The sequence below is a fragment of the Panthera onca genome, chromosome E2, assembly GCF_046562875.1.
Source record: "Panthera onca isolate mPanOnc1 chromosome E2, mPanOnc1 haplotype 2, whole genome shotgun sequence".
NCBI classification, from domain to species: Eukaryota; Metazoa; Chordata; class Mammalia; order Carnivora; family Felidae; genus Panthera; species Panthera onca.
The window spans coordinates 11,079,580-11,096,889 of NC_138353.1; the positions used below are offsets into that span (position 1 = coordinate 11,079,580).

The 17,310-nt window shown below is 49.5% G+C and overlaps 1 protein-coding gene across 1 annotated transcript in view; it reads left to right on the forward strand.

The window, feature by feature from the left end:
• OPA3 (outer mitochondrial membrane lipid metabolism regulator OPA3) overlaps positions 1–16,742 on the forward strand; it is a 70,020-nt gene extending 53,278 nt beyond the window's left edge. The window contains exon 2 of the mRNA XM_078439673.2: positions 16,272–16,742. Within this exon, the coding sequence (XP_078295799.1) occupies positions 16,272–16,666 (395 nt within the window). The 3' untranslated portion in view covers positions 16,667–16,742. The remainder of the gene's footprint in view (positions 1–16,271) is intronic.
• Positions 16,743–17,310: the final 568 nt, after the last annotated feature.

Sequence of the window (17,310 nt, forward strand, 5' to 3'; positions counted from 1 at the left end):
TTTTTTTTTTTTTTTTTTTGATCTGGCTTCTTTTGCTCAACATAGTATCTGAGAGATGCATCTGTGTTGTTCTGTGTTGCAATTGTCTGTTCTTTTTTGCCAGTGGGTGGGTTACCAGTAACCGGTTGGCCAGCAGGCAGATCTCTGGGCTTTCCCTGTTAGGGGCAAAGCTCCTAGGACTGATCTGGCACAAGGCTTGGGTGGGCATTGCGCTTGGGTATATGTAGGGGTGGGATTGCTGAGTCATAGCACGAGAGTATGTTTACCCTTTGGAGAAACCGCCAGTTTTTAAAAAAGTAATTGACCCTACGGTATGCTGTTCTCCTCCCAATCCTCCCCCACCCCAGCCTGTATGAAAGTTCCAGCAGCTTCTTATCCCGGACAATGCTTCATGTTGACAGTCTTGCCTTTTTCCTTTCAGGCTTTCCTTCCTTCCTTCCTTTCCTTCCTTCCTTCCTTCCTTCCTTCCTTCCTTCCTTCCTTCTTTCCTTCCCCTCTCTTTTTTAAAAATGTTTATTAATTTTTTTTAATGTTTGTTTATTTTTGAGAGAGAGAGAGAGACAGAGCATGAACAGGGGAGGGGCAGAGAGAGAGGGAGACACAGAATCTGAAGCAGGCTCCAGGCTCTGAGCGGTCAGCACAGAGCCCAACGTGGGGCTTGAACTCACAAGCCGTGAGATCATAACCTGAGCCGAAGTCAGACGCTCAACTGACTGAGCCACCCAGGTGCCCCAAATGTTTATTTATTTTTGAGAGAGATAGACATAACGTGAGCAGGGGAGGGGCAGAGAGAGAGAGAGAGAGAGAGAGAGAGAGAGAGAGAGAGAAACACACAGCCTAAAGCAGGCTCCAGGCTCTGAGCTGTCAGCACAGACCCTGACTCAAGCCTTGAACTCGTGAGCCATGAGTTCATGGCCTGAGCCAAAATCAAGAGTCAGAGGCTTAAGTGACTGAGCCACCCAGGAACCCACCCTTCCTTCCTTCCTTCCTTCCTTCCTTCCTTCCTTCCTCCCTCCCTCCCTCCCTCCCTCCCTCCCTTCTTTCTTCTTTCCTTCCTCCCTCCCTCCCTCCCTCCTTCCTTCCTTCCTTCCTTCCTTCCTTCCTTCCTTCCTTTTCTTTTTTCTCTCCCCTCTCATTTTAACCATCCTGGCAAGTATGTAGAGGTATTTTACCGTGGTTTCAATTGATCTTTCTCAGATGAGTAATGGTTTCGAGCATCTTTACATGAGCTTATCGGTGATTCTTAGTATTTTGTTTTGTGAAGTATCTGTTCCATTCTTTTGTCCATCGTGTAAGTTTCCTGTGGCTGCCGTTACAAACTACAAAGCTCGCTGGCTTAATACAATACGTCTGTATTCTCTAACCGTTCTGGATGACAGGAAACTGAAACCGGGGTCATCGGACTGAAATCAAGGTGTCGGCAGGTCAGTCCTCCCTCCCTTAAGGGGAGAAACGTATTCCTTGCCTCTTCCAGCTGCTGGTGCCCCCCTGCCCCACCCCCGCCGGCGTTCCAGGGTGGCCACATCCCTCTGGTCTCTGCCTGTGTCTTCACGTGGCTTTCTGCTCTGTGCGTCCGTGTCGTCTCTCCCGTCTTTTATGAGGACACTTGTCACTGGGGTTAGGGCCCACCTGGGTAATCCAGGATAACCTCCCCATTTCAAGATCCTTAATTAACCTCATCACATCTGCAAAGTCCCTTTTGCCATATGAAGTGAGACTCACGGGTTCTGGGCATTGGGATGTGGACATGTTGGGGTCCGTTACCCAATGTACCACAGCCCCTATTTGTAGGCTGCTCGGTCTTTCTCCTAGTGACTCATAGGTGCCCTTCCTAGAATCTGCATACCACCCCTTGGCCCCTTGCTTGAGATGGGGACACTTTCTGGCCGACCTCTCATGGGAGCCGAGGGGTAAGAAGCTTGGCAGGGGGGACATGGGCTGTGCTTCTGGATGGTCCCTAACTGGTTTGGCATATTTTCAGCTGCTTATTGGACACTCGAATTCCTTTGAGAAATGCCTGCATTCCTTGTCCCTAATGCTTGTTTAGGGTGTCTTCTGTCCTACAAAAGTTTTTTGGTTTTGTTTTTGTTTTTTAGTTTTGATAAACCAGGTTTTCTCATCTTTTCTTTTATGGCTCTTACTTTCCCTCCCTTGTTCAGGAAGAGCTCCTTCACCCCAAATTATAAGCATCTTCACCCTAAGAGTATGGGATGATTATGCCCCCCAGTTTGCACAGGAGGAAACTGAGGCACTGAACTGAATCTCTTGCATTTCTCATTTATTGGGTCCCAGGCACCTTATGAAGGATTTTGCAAGAACCACGTCTTTGAATCTTTGAATCTCCTGGTGTTGGGGGTCCCCCGAACCACCTCAGGCTCAGTGATTTGCTAGAAGGACTCACAGGACTCAGAAAAGCTGAGTCATGTTGATTCCAGAAAAGGGATACAGATTAAAATCAACAAAGGGAAAAAGGTGCATGGGGTATAGAGTCCAGGAGAGACAGGGTGCAAAGGGAACAGCATGTGCAAAGGCCCAGAGATGCGAGTGAGAAGGAAATCCATAAAAACAATTTTTTAACGTTCCTCTTAGAGTGTGTGGCTTAGTGCGGCAGGAACGAGGGGTCGGCGAGCAGGTTACAGAGGGCCTGGGCCATGGAAAGGTGAGCAGGCACGGAAAGGAGGCCCTGCGTGACCGGAGACCTGAGGACACTGGTCTGTACTGGTCCGCACAGAAATGCATTCCATTCCGGTCATCTCTTTTGTTTCCCATTCTTTTCTGCATATTTCAAGCCACAGCAGGCTGTCTACAGAAAACTCACCAACACTGAAAAACATAAAATGGAATGGTAAAAATCACCTGTAATCCCACTATCCAGCGATGACCACCGTTAACTTCTAGCCACGTTTCCCATCCTCTGCGCACACGCACACACGCATGTGTGTGTAGAGAAAAAAAAGTTATGCATTGTATGTGTGTTGGTAGATATACACATATGTACAAAGTAGGAATTGTCCTGTAGAGTGCTCCGTATCCATCTTTTAAGTGATCAATAAAGAGTCTCAGAGGAGAGGGCTTCACCCTTGGCCAGGTGAGGGCTGTTTTTGTTTGTTTTTTTTTAACGTTTTTTTGTTTTGAGAGCGTGAGCAGGGGAGGGGCGGAGAGAGAGGGAGACACAGAATCCAAAGCAGGCTCCAGGCTCTGAGCTGTCAGCCCAGAGCCCGACGCGGGGCTCAAACCCACGAACCGTGAGATCATGACCTGAGCCAAAGTCGGATGCTCAACCAGTCGACTGAGCCACCCAGACGCCAGGCAGGTCCGTTTGTGAGCTGGTCTCCAGAGGAACACTGGCTTCAGCAGCAGTTCTGGAGGGGAGGGTGTCCCCATAAGAGGTACAGAATGTGCAGACATGGCCACCACGGGGAGTGTCCCCGAGGGCCCTAGGGAGCCCTGCCAGCTTCTCCTTTTTGTTCCCTTTGTTAGTTTTGGTTATTGAAGAGAGTCCAGCGCAGGACGGTGGCGTGGGTAGGGTGAAGGGGTCTAGGGGAGGATGCCGAGGCCCCCAGGGATTGGACACAGCAAAGCCGATAGCATCCCACGATCTCAGAAGGGCACCAGGAGTCCACCCCGGTTGAGTGGGGGCAAGAACCGTAGCCGTAGGTCAAGGGCAGAGCCGCTGCGGCCTTGCGGCACAACGGGAGAGATGTGCCCCACTGTGCCCTTTCTCCCATCGCCATCCTCCCTGGTGGGCACTGCCCAAAGCGAGTGCCCGCCAGAATACAGAGGACCGCTTCGCCCAGATGCCACCCCTGCCTCCTGGGACCAGACAAAGATGGGCAAGGATGGGGGCGCCTGGGTGGCTCAGTCGGTTAAGCGTCCGACTTCGGCTCAGGTCATGATCTCACGGTGCGTGGGTTCGAGCCCCGCGTCGGGCTCTGGGCTGACAGCTCAGAGCCTGGACCCCGCTTCAGATTCTGTGTCTCCCTCTGTCTGCCCCTCCACTGCTTGCACTCTGTCTCTTGCATCGTCTCAAAAATAAATAAACATTAAAAAAAAAAAAAAAAAAAAAAAGATGGGCAAGGATGGAGAGAGCGAGGGGCGCCTGGCGAGGCGTTTGCCTCGCAAACGTCCCCAGAAATCCCTTCCATCCTGTGTCCCTCATGGCTGCTTGGCCACCCCAGAGGGGCCAGACCTCCCTTTGCCCCACACCATGCTCACCTTCGGAGGGACGGAGCCTTCCGTGCAGGAATGGGAGCCCCAGGGGAAAGGGGGCTCCAGGGGAGAGAGGTGTGAGGGAGGGTGAAGGAGCCTCCAGCTGGAGGAGACCAGAGGAGGCTCGTGGTGGGAGACGTGTACCTGAGAAGATAAGGAGTGGGCACTCCCAGCCTGCATCGGGCTGCCCCCGGTTGATGCCTGTGGCATCACGTGGCGGCCACAGCACGTGGGGGGAAACAGTCTGTATCTTCTATTTGCCCATCCCCAGACTGTTAGGTAACTCCCTGAGTACTTGTAGGGTAACACAGAATTATTATGTTAATGTTTCACTTGTAGGGTAACACAGAAGGTATCTGTTCCTGTTTTACCACGAACAGAAGCCTTTGTTAAATTCATACGTGATCAATGGATCTTTGTTATGCTACCAAGGTGACTCTGGGTGGGGCTGGTGGAAATACCTAAAATAAGATGATGACTGAGCCAGCCTGATTTTCTGGTTCAAGCACATAGCCGTTCCTCTTGCCTACCCGAGGGGCCTGAGTGCCAGAAGGAAAGCATTCTTTTCCCATGGAATGTGCACAATCCCTCCTACACCTCACCTGCCGTGTATCTTTTATAATGAAGCTGCAGTTGTAGGTAGAACGTTTTCAGGGTGTTCTCGAACCTGAGGGGGTTTGTGGGAGCCCCCGAATTTGTAGCCATTTGGTCAGAAGTGCGGGTGGCTTGGGAACCCCACTCGTGGCTGCTACCTGGAGTGCAGGCAGTCTTGTGGGGCTGAGCCTTTACCCTGTGGAGTCCACACTAACTCTGCATGATTCTTGTCAGAACTTCATGGCAGTACACCATGCTTGTTGGCCAGCTGGGGGTGAAACAGAGCAGTACCCAGATGGGTTTCTCATTGCCAAATTATCTTTTCTTGCTAAATGGACAAAACAGACAGCACATAAGATAGATCCTTGTAGCCATTTTAAGTATACAATTCAGTGGCATTCAGTACATTCACAACTGTGTGTAACCATCACCACCGTCTTTGTCCAGAACTTTTTTCATCATTCCCAACAGAAATTCAGTATCTCGTAAACAACTGAGTTACTTTTTTTTTCCCCCTACAAATATGGCCCCGTATTACTCTCTTCAGAAAGTAATTACAGGGACGGGCGCCTGGCCGGCTCGGATGGAGCAGGATGTGACTCTGGATCTCGAGGTCGTGAGTTCAAGCTCCATATTGGCGGTAGAGATTACTAAGAAAAAGTAAATAAAAACTGAAACATAAAAGTAATTGCAGGGAGAACGAACTGCTGCTATCCTTTGACTCTTTGAGGGGAAGGGACAAGATGTTCTTTTGGAGAAAAGTGAAAGGAGAGAGGGAAGGAAGTCTGTATCAGGTATGTTAATGAGCAGGTTACTTCTCTGGGCAACTGGTGCTTAATTGTGCAGGAGATGGGAGGCCAGGTACGAGACACCTCAGAGTTTTCCCCCTGCCCCTCTTACGTGCCTATGGATCTTGAGCTTTATTTTAATTTTTTAACTTTTTGTTTAAGTAATCTCCACACCCCATGTGAGGCACCCCACCGAGCCTGGAGGTTTAAGCTTAGAAGATGGACACATCACACACCACACAGTGGCACAGCAAGCCCCTCTCTTGCCCTGGAGGGCACCATCCTGGCAATTAGCGGGAAAGAGCCTCCCCGAGAGCCATGCTGGGCCTCAGGGACCCTGGGCTAAATCTTTGTGCATCCCGTTGTTAGTTTCCTTTGTTTTAAATGTTTTAATTTACTTTTGAGAGAGAGAAAGAGATAGTGTGCAAGCAGTGGTGGTGGGGGGGCAGAGAGACAGGGAGACAGAGAATCTGAAGCAGGCTCCAGGCTCTGAGCTATCGGCACAGAGCCCAACAAGGGGCTCGAACTCACGAGCTGTGAGATCCTGACCTGAGCCGAAGTCAGATGCTCAACTGACTGAGCCACCCAGGCGCCCCTCCCATTGTTAGTTTCTTAAGAATAATTCCGGGAAATGACACCGTTGGATCTGATCATATGTACATTTTGGATTTTCCTCCTTCATTTAACTGAGCAAGTCCTCGGTATTCAGAGGAGAAAATTGGAAAATCGAGACCATCATAAAACCTACCTGGCAGAAATCATCAGCATTTATTTACATTTTGGTGTATTTTCCTTATATATTCTTTTTCTTTATCTTTTTCTTTCTTTCTTTTTTTTTTTTTTTTTGTATTTTAGTTCTCCCTGACATCTCTTTTGAAAAATTGTCAAACCTACAGAAAAATGGAAAAAAAAACTATGCAATGAATCCCCAAATGCACTTGTTCACACTGTGTGCCCTGTCTGTGCACTTCAAATATCTTAGATCTGCATGCTTTTGTCTAAGATCATGCTGCTATTAAAAAAAAAAAAAAAAAAACACAAAACACCACAGGCTGGAGGGCTTAGACAACAGACATTTATGTTCTCACAGTTCTGGAGGCCAGGAAGGCCAAGATCAAGGTGCTGGCAGATTCGGTTCCTGGTGAGGTCCCACTTCCTGGCTTGCAGACGGCTGCCTTCTCACCAGTGTGCTCAAATGGTGGAGAGAGACAGAGAAAGCCCGGGGGGCCTCTTTCTCCTCTTTTAAGGACACCAGTCCCCTCCTGGGGGCCCTGCCCACATGTCCTCACCTAGACCGAATTACCTCCCGAAGGCCCCACCTGCAAATACCATCTAGGGTTAGGACTTCAATGTATGTGTTGGGGGAGCCTACGAACATGTGGTCTATAACACTTTACATCTCTATCTGTGTCTTTCTACATACACAGATTTTTTTTTTTTCCACTGACTCATCTGCAGATGTCATGGCACCTTACGCTAAAAGGCTTAGGTGTGTGTCTCTAAAGAACAAGGACCTTCTCCCACATATAATCCAAAATGCCATCATACACGAAGACAATTCTTTTTTTCCCTCAATTTTTTAATGTTTACTTATTTTTGAGAGAGAGAGAGAGAGAGAGAGGGAGAGGGAGAGAGTGAGCAGGGAAGGGGCAGGGAGGGAAGGAGACACAGAATTGGAAGCAGGCTCCAGGCTCTGAGCTGTCAGCACAGAGCCCAACACGGGGCTCGAACTCACGAACCGTGAGACCATGACGTGAGCCGAAGTCAGGCGCTTAACCAACTGAGCTACCCAGGCGCCCCACCAAGACAAGGCTTCATAATTGCATAATGTCATCTAAGAAACTGCTTGTTTTCAAATTTCCCCAACAATGTCAAAATGTCTTCTATAGATTTTTTTTTTCTGCCCAACCCAGGACTCCACCGTGGCCCACACATTACATTTTATCGTTGTCTCTTTAATCTTTTCAAATCCAGGACAGCTCTACCTATTTTGGATTTGTATAACTTTGGATTTTTGCAAACTTCCAGCTCAGTTGTCCCGCAGAAAGCGACCCACACTCTGACTTCATGATTAGATTCAGAATGAACACTTTCAGCAGGAAAACTCAGGGGGTGATGCTGTGTCTTCCCTGTAGGTGGTGAGCACTGGGTTTGTCCACTCAAAAAGTGCCTTTTGCTCTTTTGTAATTAGTCGGGAAGTTACTTATTCATTGATTGACGGGTTCATTTGTTTGCTTTTATTTTTTAACTTATTCTCATTTTTTAAGTAAGCTCCACACTCAACATGGGGCTTGAACTCATGACCCTGAGATCAGGAGTCGCATGCTCCACCAACAACCAGCCAGACGCCCCTATTTATGTTTTTAATAAATATTCCCCAAGGGGCACCTGGGTGGCTTAGTCGGTTGGGCGTCTGACTTGGGCTCAGGTCATGATCTCACAGTCTGTGACTTCAAGCTTCACGTCAGGCTCTGTGCCGACAAGCTCGGAGCCTGGAGCCTGCCTCAGATTCTGTGTCTCCCTCTCTCTCTGCTCCTCCCCTGTTCACGCTCTGGCCCTCTCTCTCTCAAAAATAACAAACATTTTTAAAAATTAAAATAAGTAAGTAAATAAATAAATATTCCCCGAGCACCCACTCTGTACCCGGCCCATGCTAGGCGGTGTTGGAGATACAGGAATGACCGAAACACTCTTGGTCCTGCGTTCTCGGGACTCCCAGTCGATTGAGGAGACAGGCCCCTCCCCAGATAGTGACAACCCAGAATGGTTGGAGCTAGGACAGCAGAGCCCCTACAGAGGGTGATAGACTCAGCCAGGGTGGTCAGGAAGGGCTTCCCACAGGAGGAGGCCTCTGAACCAGGACCCGAAAATTCAGGATGAGTGTGGGAAGGAGTGAGTGTTACAGGCAAAAGGAATGGCATATGCAAAGGCCCGGAGATGAGAGCAAAGTGGGCTGAACGCTGAATGAGGTTCCATTGGAAACTTCCAGAAAGTCAGCAATGGTGTAGATCAAGCATGTGGTCATTTTATTTTATTTAATTTTTTTAATTTTTATTTAATTTATTTTCTTTAACTTACATCCAAGTTCGTTAGCATATAGTGCAACAATGATTTCAGGAGTAGATTCCTTAGTGCCCCTCCCCCATTTAGCCCATCCCCCCTCCCACAAACCCTCCAGTAACCCTCAGTTTGTTCTCCATATTTATGAGTCTCTTCTGTTTGGTCCCCCTCCCTGTTTTTATATTATTTTTGTTTCCCTTCCCTTATGCTCATCTGTTTTGTCTCTTAAAGTCCTCATAGGAGTGACGTCATATGATTTGTGTCTTTCTCTGACTAATTTCACTTAGCATAATACCCTCCATCCATGTAGCTGCAAATGGCAAGATTTCATTCCTTTTGATTGCCGAGTAATACTCCATCGCATATATATACCGCATCTTCTTTATCTGTTCATCCATCCATGGACATTTGGGCTCTTTCCATACTTCGGCTATTGTGGATAGTGCTGCTATAACCATGGGCGTGCATGTGTCCCTTCGAAACAGCACACCTCTATGTATCCCTTGGATAAATGCCTAGTAGTGCAATTGCTGGGTCGTAGGGTAGTTCTATTTTTAGTTTTTTGAGGAACCTCCATACTGTTTTCCAGAGTGGCTGCACCAGTTTGCCTTCCCACCAACAATGCAAAAGAGATCCTCTTTCTCCGCATCCTCGACAACATCCGTTGTTGCCTGAGTTGTTAATGTTAGCCATTGTGACAGGTGCGAGGTGGTATCTCATTGTGGTTTTGACTTGTCTTTCCCTGACGATGAGTGATGTTAAGCATTTTTTCATGTGTCGGTTGGCCATCTGGATGTCTTCCTTGGAGAAGTGTCTATTCATGTCTTTTGCCCATTTCTTCACTGGATTATTTGTTTTTTGGGTGTTGAGTTTGATGAGTTCTTTATCTGATATGCCATTTGCAAATATCTTCTCCCATTCCGTCAGTTGCCTTTTAGTTTTGCTGACTGTTTCCTTCACTGTGCAGAAGCTTTTTATTTTGATGAGGTCCCAATAGTTCATTTTTGCTTTGGTTTCCCTTGCCTCCAGAGACGTGTTGAGTAAGAAGTTGCTGCGGCCAAGGTCGAAGAGGTTTTTGCCTGCTTTCTCCTCGACGATTTTGATGGCTTCCTGTCTTACATTTAGGTCTTTCATCCATTTGAGTTTATTTTTGTGTCTGGTATAAGAATGTGGTCCAAGTTCATTCTTCTGCATGTCGCCGTCCAGTTTTCCCAGCACCACTTGCTGAAGAGACTGTCTTTATTCCATTGGATATTCTTTCCTGCTTTGTCAAAGATTAGTTGGCCGTACGTCTGTGGGTCCATTTCTGGGTTCTCTATTCTGTTCCATTGATCTGAGTGTCTGTTTTTGTGCCGGTACCGTACTGTCTTCATGATGACAGCTTTGTAATACAGTTTGAAGTCCGACATGTGTTCATTTTAAAGCGTCAGGACTGTTTCTGTGAGCAAAAAACCATTAGGTTTTTGTTTTTTTTTTTAAGTTTATTTATTTATTTATTTTGAGAGAGAAAAAGAGAGTGCATGCAAGCGGTCGAGGGGCAGAGAGAGAGAATCCCAAGCAGGCTCTGTGCTGATGGCACGGAGCCTGATGCGGGGCTTGATCCCATGGACCACAAGATCAGGACCTGAGCTGAAATCAAGAGTCAGATGCCTAACCGACCGAGCCACCCAGGGGCCCTCTCTCTGGCTTCTTGCGGTGAGTGTAGCTCAGGGAGTTTGAGGAGCGTCCTTGAAGCCTTGCTCAAGATTTCAGGTCCGGAGAGGGAGCAAGGTGACTGAGCCTGGCCCGTGAGCCTGAGAGCCGGTTGCCAGGGTGGGAGAGCAGCAAAGACTCTTCTGGTGGCTGTAAAGAGAGGCCAGGTCCCCCCAGCGGCACTCACTTTGGCAGGCACTCTTGTCCCATGTTAAGTCACCATTCCCCCCCCCCCCCGCTTCTCCGTCACGAGCACCCCAGTTTGATTGGGTGTAACCATGTAGCCAGCCAGGAATATTGGGCTCCCCTGCAGTGAAGGGGAAATCTACTCTCTGGGGTTTTCAGGAAATCCAGTGGCTTCCTCCTAAAAAGGGACAGCTCAGATGCACATGCTTTGTGACCACCCCTGCCCTGCCTACTGCCTAGAAGGAGGATGTGGGTGCCCAGAGCGACCTCGGGCATCTTTTGGGCATGTGACTAAAAGCCCCATAACGAGGGAGGTAAGGCTGGAGAGGGAGCCTGGGTCCCTGGGGACATCGTGTGGCCACGATGGCGGCCTGGCTGCTGGCCTCAGGCCCTGTGCCTGTGGCAGAACAGTAATCCCCACTTGGGGAAGTCATGGGATTCTCCAGTTTACATGCCGTTCCTGGCTGACGGCAGGGGCGCATCTTAAATTTTGGCAAACCGAACACCCCACAAATACCAGCATTCATTCCTGAGGCCACGGCTGCTTGGCCAGGGTCCTGCTCGGGCTCAGCAGGGAGCCTCCGTCATCAGTGCGTGACCCCGGCTCACGACGGGATCTGCCAGTCTCAACGGGAGATGCTCTGAGACTCTGGTGTTTTGTTTTGTTGGCTTAAACGGCTTTATTGAGGTCGGGTCTACACGCCATAAAGTTCCTGTTTCCAGTGGACTCTTTTATTATTTTTAGTAAATTTACATAGCTGTGCAACCATTACCAAAATTCAATTTTAGAGTATTTCTGTCATTCTAAAGAGATCCCGCGTATCCATTAGCAGTCACCCCCTACCCCCTTGACCGCCTACACCCCCCACCCTCCATACATCTATCCCCCACCCTCCACACCCCTACCCCCCACCCCCCCCACCCCCCCACCACTAATCTACTAGATTTCTCTGATCTGAAAATTTTGCATAAAAGGAATCATACACTATGTGGCCTTTTGTGTCTGGCTTCTTTCACTCAGCCTAATGTTTTCAAGATTCATCCATGCTGGAGCATGGATCACTGCTTCACCCTCCTTTTTACGTGTTAATAATATTCCACTGTATAAATACGCCAGATTTTGTTCATCCATTCGCCAATCAATGGCCACCTGGGTTGTTTCCTCTTTTTGGCTCTTGTGAATAGACGCCACCGCGAACATTTGGGCACACGCACGTGGACGTATGCTACTTCTCTTGCGTAGATACCTGGGAGTGGGTTCGTCGGGTTTTATGGTAAATTGATGTTTAACTTGTTAAGAAACTGCCACACTGCTTTCCAAAGCGGCCACACGATTTGACATTCCCACTGGAGGAGGTACGTGAGAGTTCCTTTTGCTCTGAAACCTTGAAAGCTATTGGCTTTGTTGTTGTTGTTGTTGTATCTATTATAGTTATTCTAGTAGGTGTGAAATGGTATCTCATTGTGGTTTTGATCTGTGTTCCTCTAATGACTAATAAGTTGAGCATCTTTTCATGTGCTTATTGGCCATTTGTATGTCTTTGGTGAGATGTCTCTTTTCAAAGCTTTTGCTCCTTTTTTAAAAAAAAATTTTTTTAATGTTTATTTTTGAGAGAGAGACAGAGAGTCCGAGCAGGGGAGGGACAGAGAGAGGGAGACACAGAATCTGAAGCAGGCTCCAGGCTCCGAGCGGTCAGCACAGAGCCCGAGGCAGGGCTGAAACTCACAAACTGTGAGATCATGACCTGAGCCGAAGTTGGATGCTCAATGGACTGAGCCACCCGGGTGCCCCACCTCTTGCTCCTTTTAATTGGGTTATTATCTTCCTAATGTTGGGTTTGTTTTTTAAAAAAATTTTTTTTAAGATTTTATTTTTCAGTAATCTCTATACCCAACGTGGAACTCGAACTCACAACCCCAAGGTCAAGAGTCCCACGCTCTAGGGCACCTGGGTGGCTCAGTCGGTTGAGCAGCCAACTTTTGATTTCGGCTCAGGTCATGATCTTGCATTCATGAGTTTGAGCTTGGCACTATGCAGAGCCTGCTTGGGATTCTGTCTCTCCCTCTCCCTGTGCCCCTCCCCAGCTCACGCACTCTCTCTCTCTTCAAAATAAATAAATAAAACCTAAAAAAAAAAAAGAGTTGCATGCTCTATCGACCGAGCCAGCCAGGTGCTCCTCCCCATTTTGTAGAAAATAAAACCAAAGCCTCATCAGTTCTCCCTCCCTCCTCCACCATCTGTCCTGACGATGCTGAGTATAATTCCATGTGAGACTTTATACTTTTCCTAGATCTGCATGCGTCCGAAGTCAATGCATGTTCTTGTTTTTAATCACACTTTATGTGTCTTTCAGGACTTGTATGTATTTCTTCACCGCACGTTATGTTTTGGCAACTTTTCTGTGTCGAAATGTATAAAGCTCACTCATTCTTTTTATTTTTTATTTTTGAAATTATGACATTTATTAGTAGTGAAGTATTTCAGAATTGTTGGTGTGTTGGCAAAAGCCTGCCTGTGGATGGAAGACACTGCCAGGAAAGCAAACATGAGTGATTTCACTGCTTTTGCTGGTTTCGTTGTAACTACGTGCTTGACAACCACGGTTTAACTTACAGATTTTGACAGAAAATTCCCTTCCCTTCCATTTTAGGCTGAGTTTCCATTTGGAGCCCTTACCTTTAAGGGACTGTTTCTTTAGATTTATGAATGAGGAGCGCCTGGGTGGCTCAGTTAAGTGCCAACTTCAGCTCAGGTCATGATCTCGCGGTCTGTGAGTTCGAGCCCCGGGGCGGGCTCTGTGCTGACAGCTCAGAGCCTGGAGCCTGCTTCGGATTCTATGCCTCCCTCTCTCTCTGCCTCTCCCCTGCTCGCTCTCTCTCTCTCTCTCTCTCTCTCTCACACACACACACACACACACACACACACACACACACACACTAAACTTAAAAAGAAACTTAACAAAAAAGAAAGTAAACACCCACTCATGATTAAAAAAAAAAAAACTCCCTGAAAACTAAGAATAGAGGGGACTTCCTTAATTTGATAGAATTCTACAGCAAATACCATACTTTCTTCCTTGATGTCTCAAAAGAGTCATGGAATAAATGGCAAAAGAAGTAGGAAGGAAAAAATGGTTCTTATTTTCAGATAAGTAGATACATACAGTTTAAAGAATCTACAAACTATAAGAGTAAGATCAACATACATAAATAAACCTAAAAGAGAAAAAAAGAGGCTACCTTGTGGGGCCTTGGAGGAGGTAAGGGTGGGAGAGGAGAGGCCTGGATCAGGGCAGGGGCTGCAGGGAGGGAGAAGACTATGAGGAAGGCCCCAGGAGAGACACTTCCTGCCTGGATTTGGGCATCGCTGGGCCCACATTCTCAGAATTCTCACTTGGTTCACTTACCAGGTTACAGAGGTGATAAAGCTGAGTAGAGACTCTAAAACTTATCTGCATGTCTGGATCTTCTGTAAAACATTTTTTTTAAATAAAGGAAGGCTATATAAAGGTTTCATAGATACAAATATGTTTGCCAAGAACCTCTGAAACTGATAGAGAAGTTAAAGAAAGCTCCCAGAATGTGGAAGGAAGAGGAGGGATGGGAACCAGGACAGTGACATCTAGAGGCGATGAGCGTCACTGCAGGTGGCGCCTCAGACTTGGGCTGTGCTCCAGAAGATGTAACCGGGACGAGGAGAGCAGGGAAGGCCTAAGATGTACAAAGTTAGGGGCTCATCCAGACCGTTCCTTCTGACACCAGCTGCAAGTTCCGGGAAGGGCGGCAAAACAACCAGTACAGGAGTACAGGACAGGGTGGGGCTGTTAATGTGCTTACAGGTGTATTCGCCTGGAAGTTCAGAAATAGGTATATATTATTTACAATTACCAAGATTGCCAGTAAGCAGTCAAAAATTAAATTAAAATCACTTGTAAGGGCGGCTGGGTGGTTCAGTCAGTTAAGCCGCTGACTCTTGATTTTGGCCCAGGTCACGATCTCACGGTTCATGAGTTCGAGCCCTGGGTCAGGCTCGGTGCTGGTGGTGGGCAGCCTGCTTGGGATTCTCTCTGTCCCCCTCTCTCTGCCCCTCCCCCACTTGCGCCCACACACGCGCACTCTTTCTCCCCCCCCCCCCCCCGCAAGACAAACAAGTAAATAAAATCGCTTGTAAAAATTGACAGGGGCAAGTACAGGATGCAGAATATGTTATAAAGTCACATAATGGATGGGTGGCAGCAGAAAAATGGAAACATTTATTTTATTTATTTTCAAAAAAATTTTTAATGTTTATTCAAGTTTTGAGAGAGAGAGAGAGAGAGAGAGAGAGAGACAGCAGGAGAGTTGGGGAGGGGCAGAGAGAGAGAGGGAGACACAGAATCTGAAGCAGACTCCAGTCTCCCGGCTGTCAGCACAGAGCCTGTCGCGGGTCTTGAACCCATGAACTGCAAGATGGTGACCTGAGCTGAAGTCGGATGATTAACCAACTGAGCCACCCAGGTGCCCCTATTTTATTTTATTTTATTTTATTTTATTTTATTTTATTTTATTTTATATTTGAGAGAGAGCACATGTGCACTGGAGCAGGGGAGGGGCAGAAAGAGAGAGGGGGACAGAGGATCTGAGGAGGGCTCTGTGCCCACAGCAGAGAACCCAACCGGAGGCTGGAGCCCCTGAACCATGAGACCGTGCCCTGAGCCAAAGTGGAAGGCTTAGCCGACTGAGCCACCCAGGTGCCCCTGAAAACACAATCGTTTTTGAAAAGTCAACTTAGCAAATCAAGAAATGGAGGTATAAGCTTGTTATTTGGCATCATGGGGTTAAACTGGAAGAAATAAATGCAGAAAAGACCAAAAGTGGTTTGAGTAAGAGCAGGCCTGAGGCCGGAGGTAGGGAAGGTGGACTTCTCTGTTTTTCAGTGCACCCCCTTCCGTGTTGCTGAAATCATCCCCCACCCCCCGCCCCCAGCACCACGCCCGCCACGTCCTTATGTTATTCTTCTAACTGAAAGGAAGGAAAGGCAACCAGGTCAGCGTGGCTGCTCCGGGGGCTGGTTGCCCGACGTGCTGTATAGGACGTTTTCAGAAATTCATTTCGTAATGAGCCCGAGGACGCGTATTGTCCCCCATCAGTTCCTCGGTCTGTGGATGGCTAATAATCACTCCTAGGGTGACCCGCGTTTCCGCACCAAGTCTATGCTTGCGTTGCGTTTCCAAACGATGACAATGCTGAGACTCCTCACTCACATGAATAAGTGATCAGGTAAAGACGTTGTGGGCACAGCCTGTGGCTCAAGCCCCGAGCTCCTTTTGAAGTCCCAAACCCCACAGCGAACACGCCTCGGGGGCTCAGAAGCGGCCGCGCCACCTTAGGGGGAGGCGGGAGGGAGCCTGGCTGGCCCTCGGGGGGGCGCTGGGAACGCGCTCAAGGAGCCAGCTTTACCTCTGCCCTGGCTCTGTCCTCTCCCTCCCCCTAGAGGTGCGGCCCCCGCTCTGGACGGCCCTTCCGGGGCGGCCTTTCTCAGCCCCGGCTGCTTGCCAGAATCCACTGGAAGCTTTCGGAAGATGCCCTCCGGGCCGCCCCAGGCCCGCTAACCGACTCGGCCCGGCGCCGGTCGGTAAGGCGCCCACTCCCTGGCGCCGGCGGCCGCGTCCCCATTGCTCCGGCGGGGACGCCGAGGCGTCGAGGGGCGGGGCCTGCGGCGGCTCCGCGGCCAAAGATCCTTCACCCCTCTTCCCCCCGCAGTGTACCACTGGGCGGAGATGCGGGCCAAGATGCGCCTCATGGGCTTCAGGGCGGAAGCCGTCAAGCCGCTCAATGAGGACGCGGCCGCCGAGCTGGGCGCCGAGCTGCTGGGAGAGGCCACCGTCTTCCTCGTGGCCGGCGGCTGCCTGGTGCTGGAGTACTGGCGCCACCAGGCGCACCAGCGGCGCAAGAGGAGCGAGCGGCAGACCGCCTGGGAGGCGATGCGGGACGAGGTGGGCCACCTGGCGCTGGCGCTGGAGGCCCTGCAGGAGCAGGTGCGCGCGGCGCCTGCGCAGAGCGCGCTGGAGGAGCTGCAGGCGCAGATGCGAGAGGTGCGCGCCCAGCTCTGCGCCCGGGACCCGCCGTCCGCCCCCCGAGCGACGCCCGAGGAATAGGGGGACTGTAGGGCCCCGGTCTTCGATGTGGCTGCTGTCGGGGCTGTGACGACTCTGACATGGCCTTCTGTCCACACGGTCCGTTGAGGAACCTGCCCAGCTGATTCCACCTGGTCCCTTTCGGGGCGGAAGGGAGGCTGGACTGGGGCTGATCCAGCCAGGCTTTTGGTCGGCCGCCTCCCTACTAAGCTGGCCGGAGGTACTTTCCACAGGGACTCTGTTCCAACAGGAGTCCCTTTGTCCTATCCGCCCCCCCCCCCCCCGCCATCTCTCCCCCCACCCCCCCCCCCCCCCCAGGCCCAGTCCACGGGTTTAACACTTTGTAATGGAAAGAGATCGTGTTCCATTGGATCCCACCCACCCGCTACTAGGTGGGCCGGCGGGACACGTGGACCCAGCCAGCTCATTCTGTCACACTTCCACTTATCTGAGTAGGGCCTCCCCCCCCCATTACACCAGAACGCCCTTTCCCCCTTCTTCATTGGTGCAGACCATTGTAAAGAAAAGGCAAGCTCCCAGGGGGTTTACAGACCCGGTCACTTTCCATCTACCTCACTTTGGAGGGGACAGAGAAGGATGGGTCTTGGAGGGCCTTCTGCCCAGTGGGTCACCCTGTGGCTCCTGCCTTCAGTCCACCAACCACT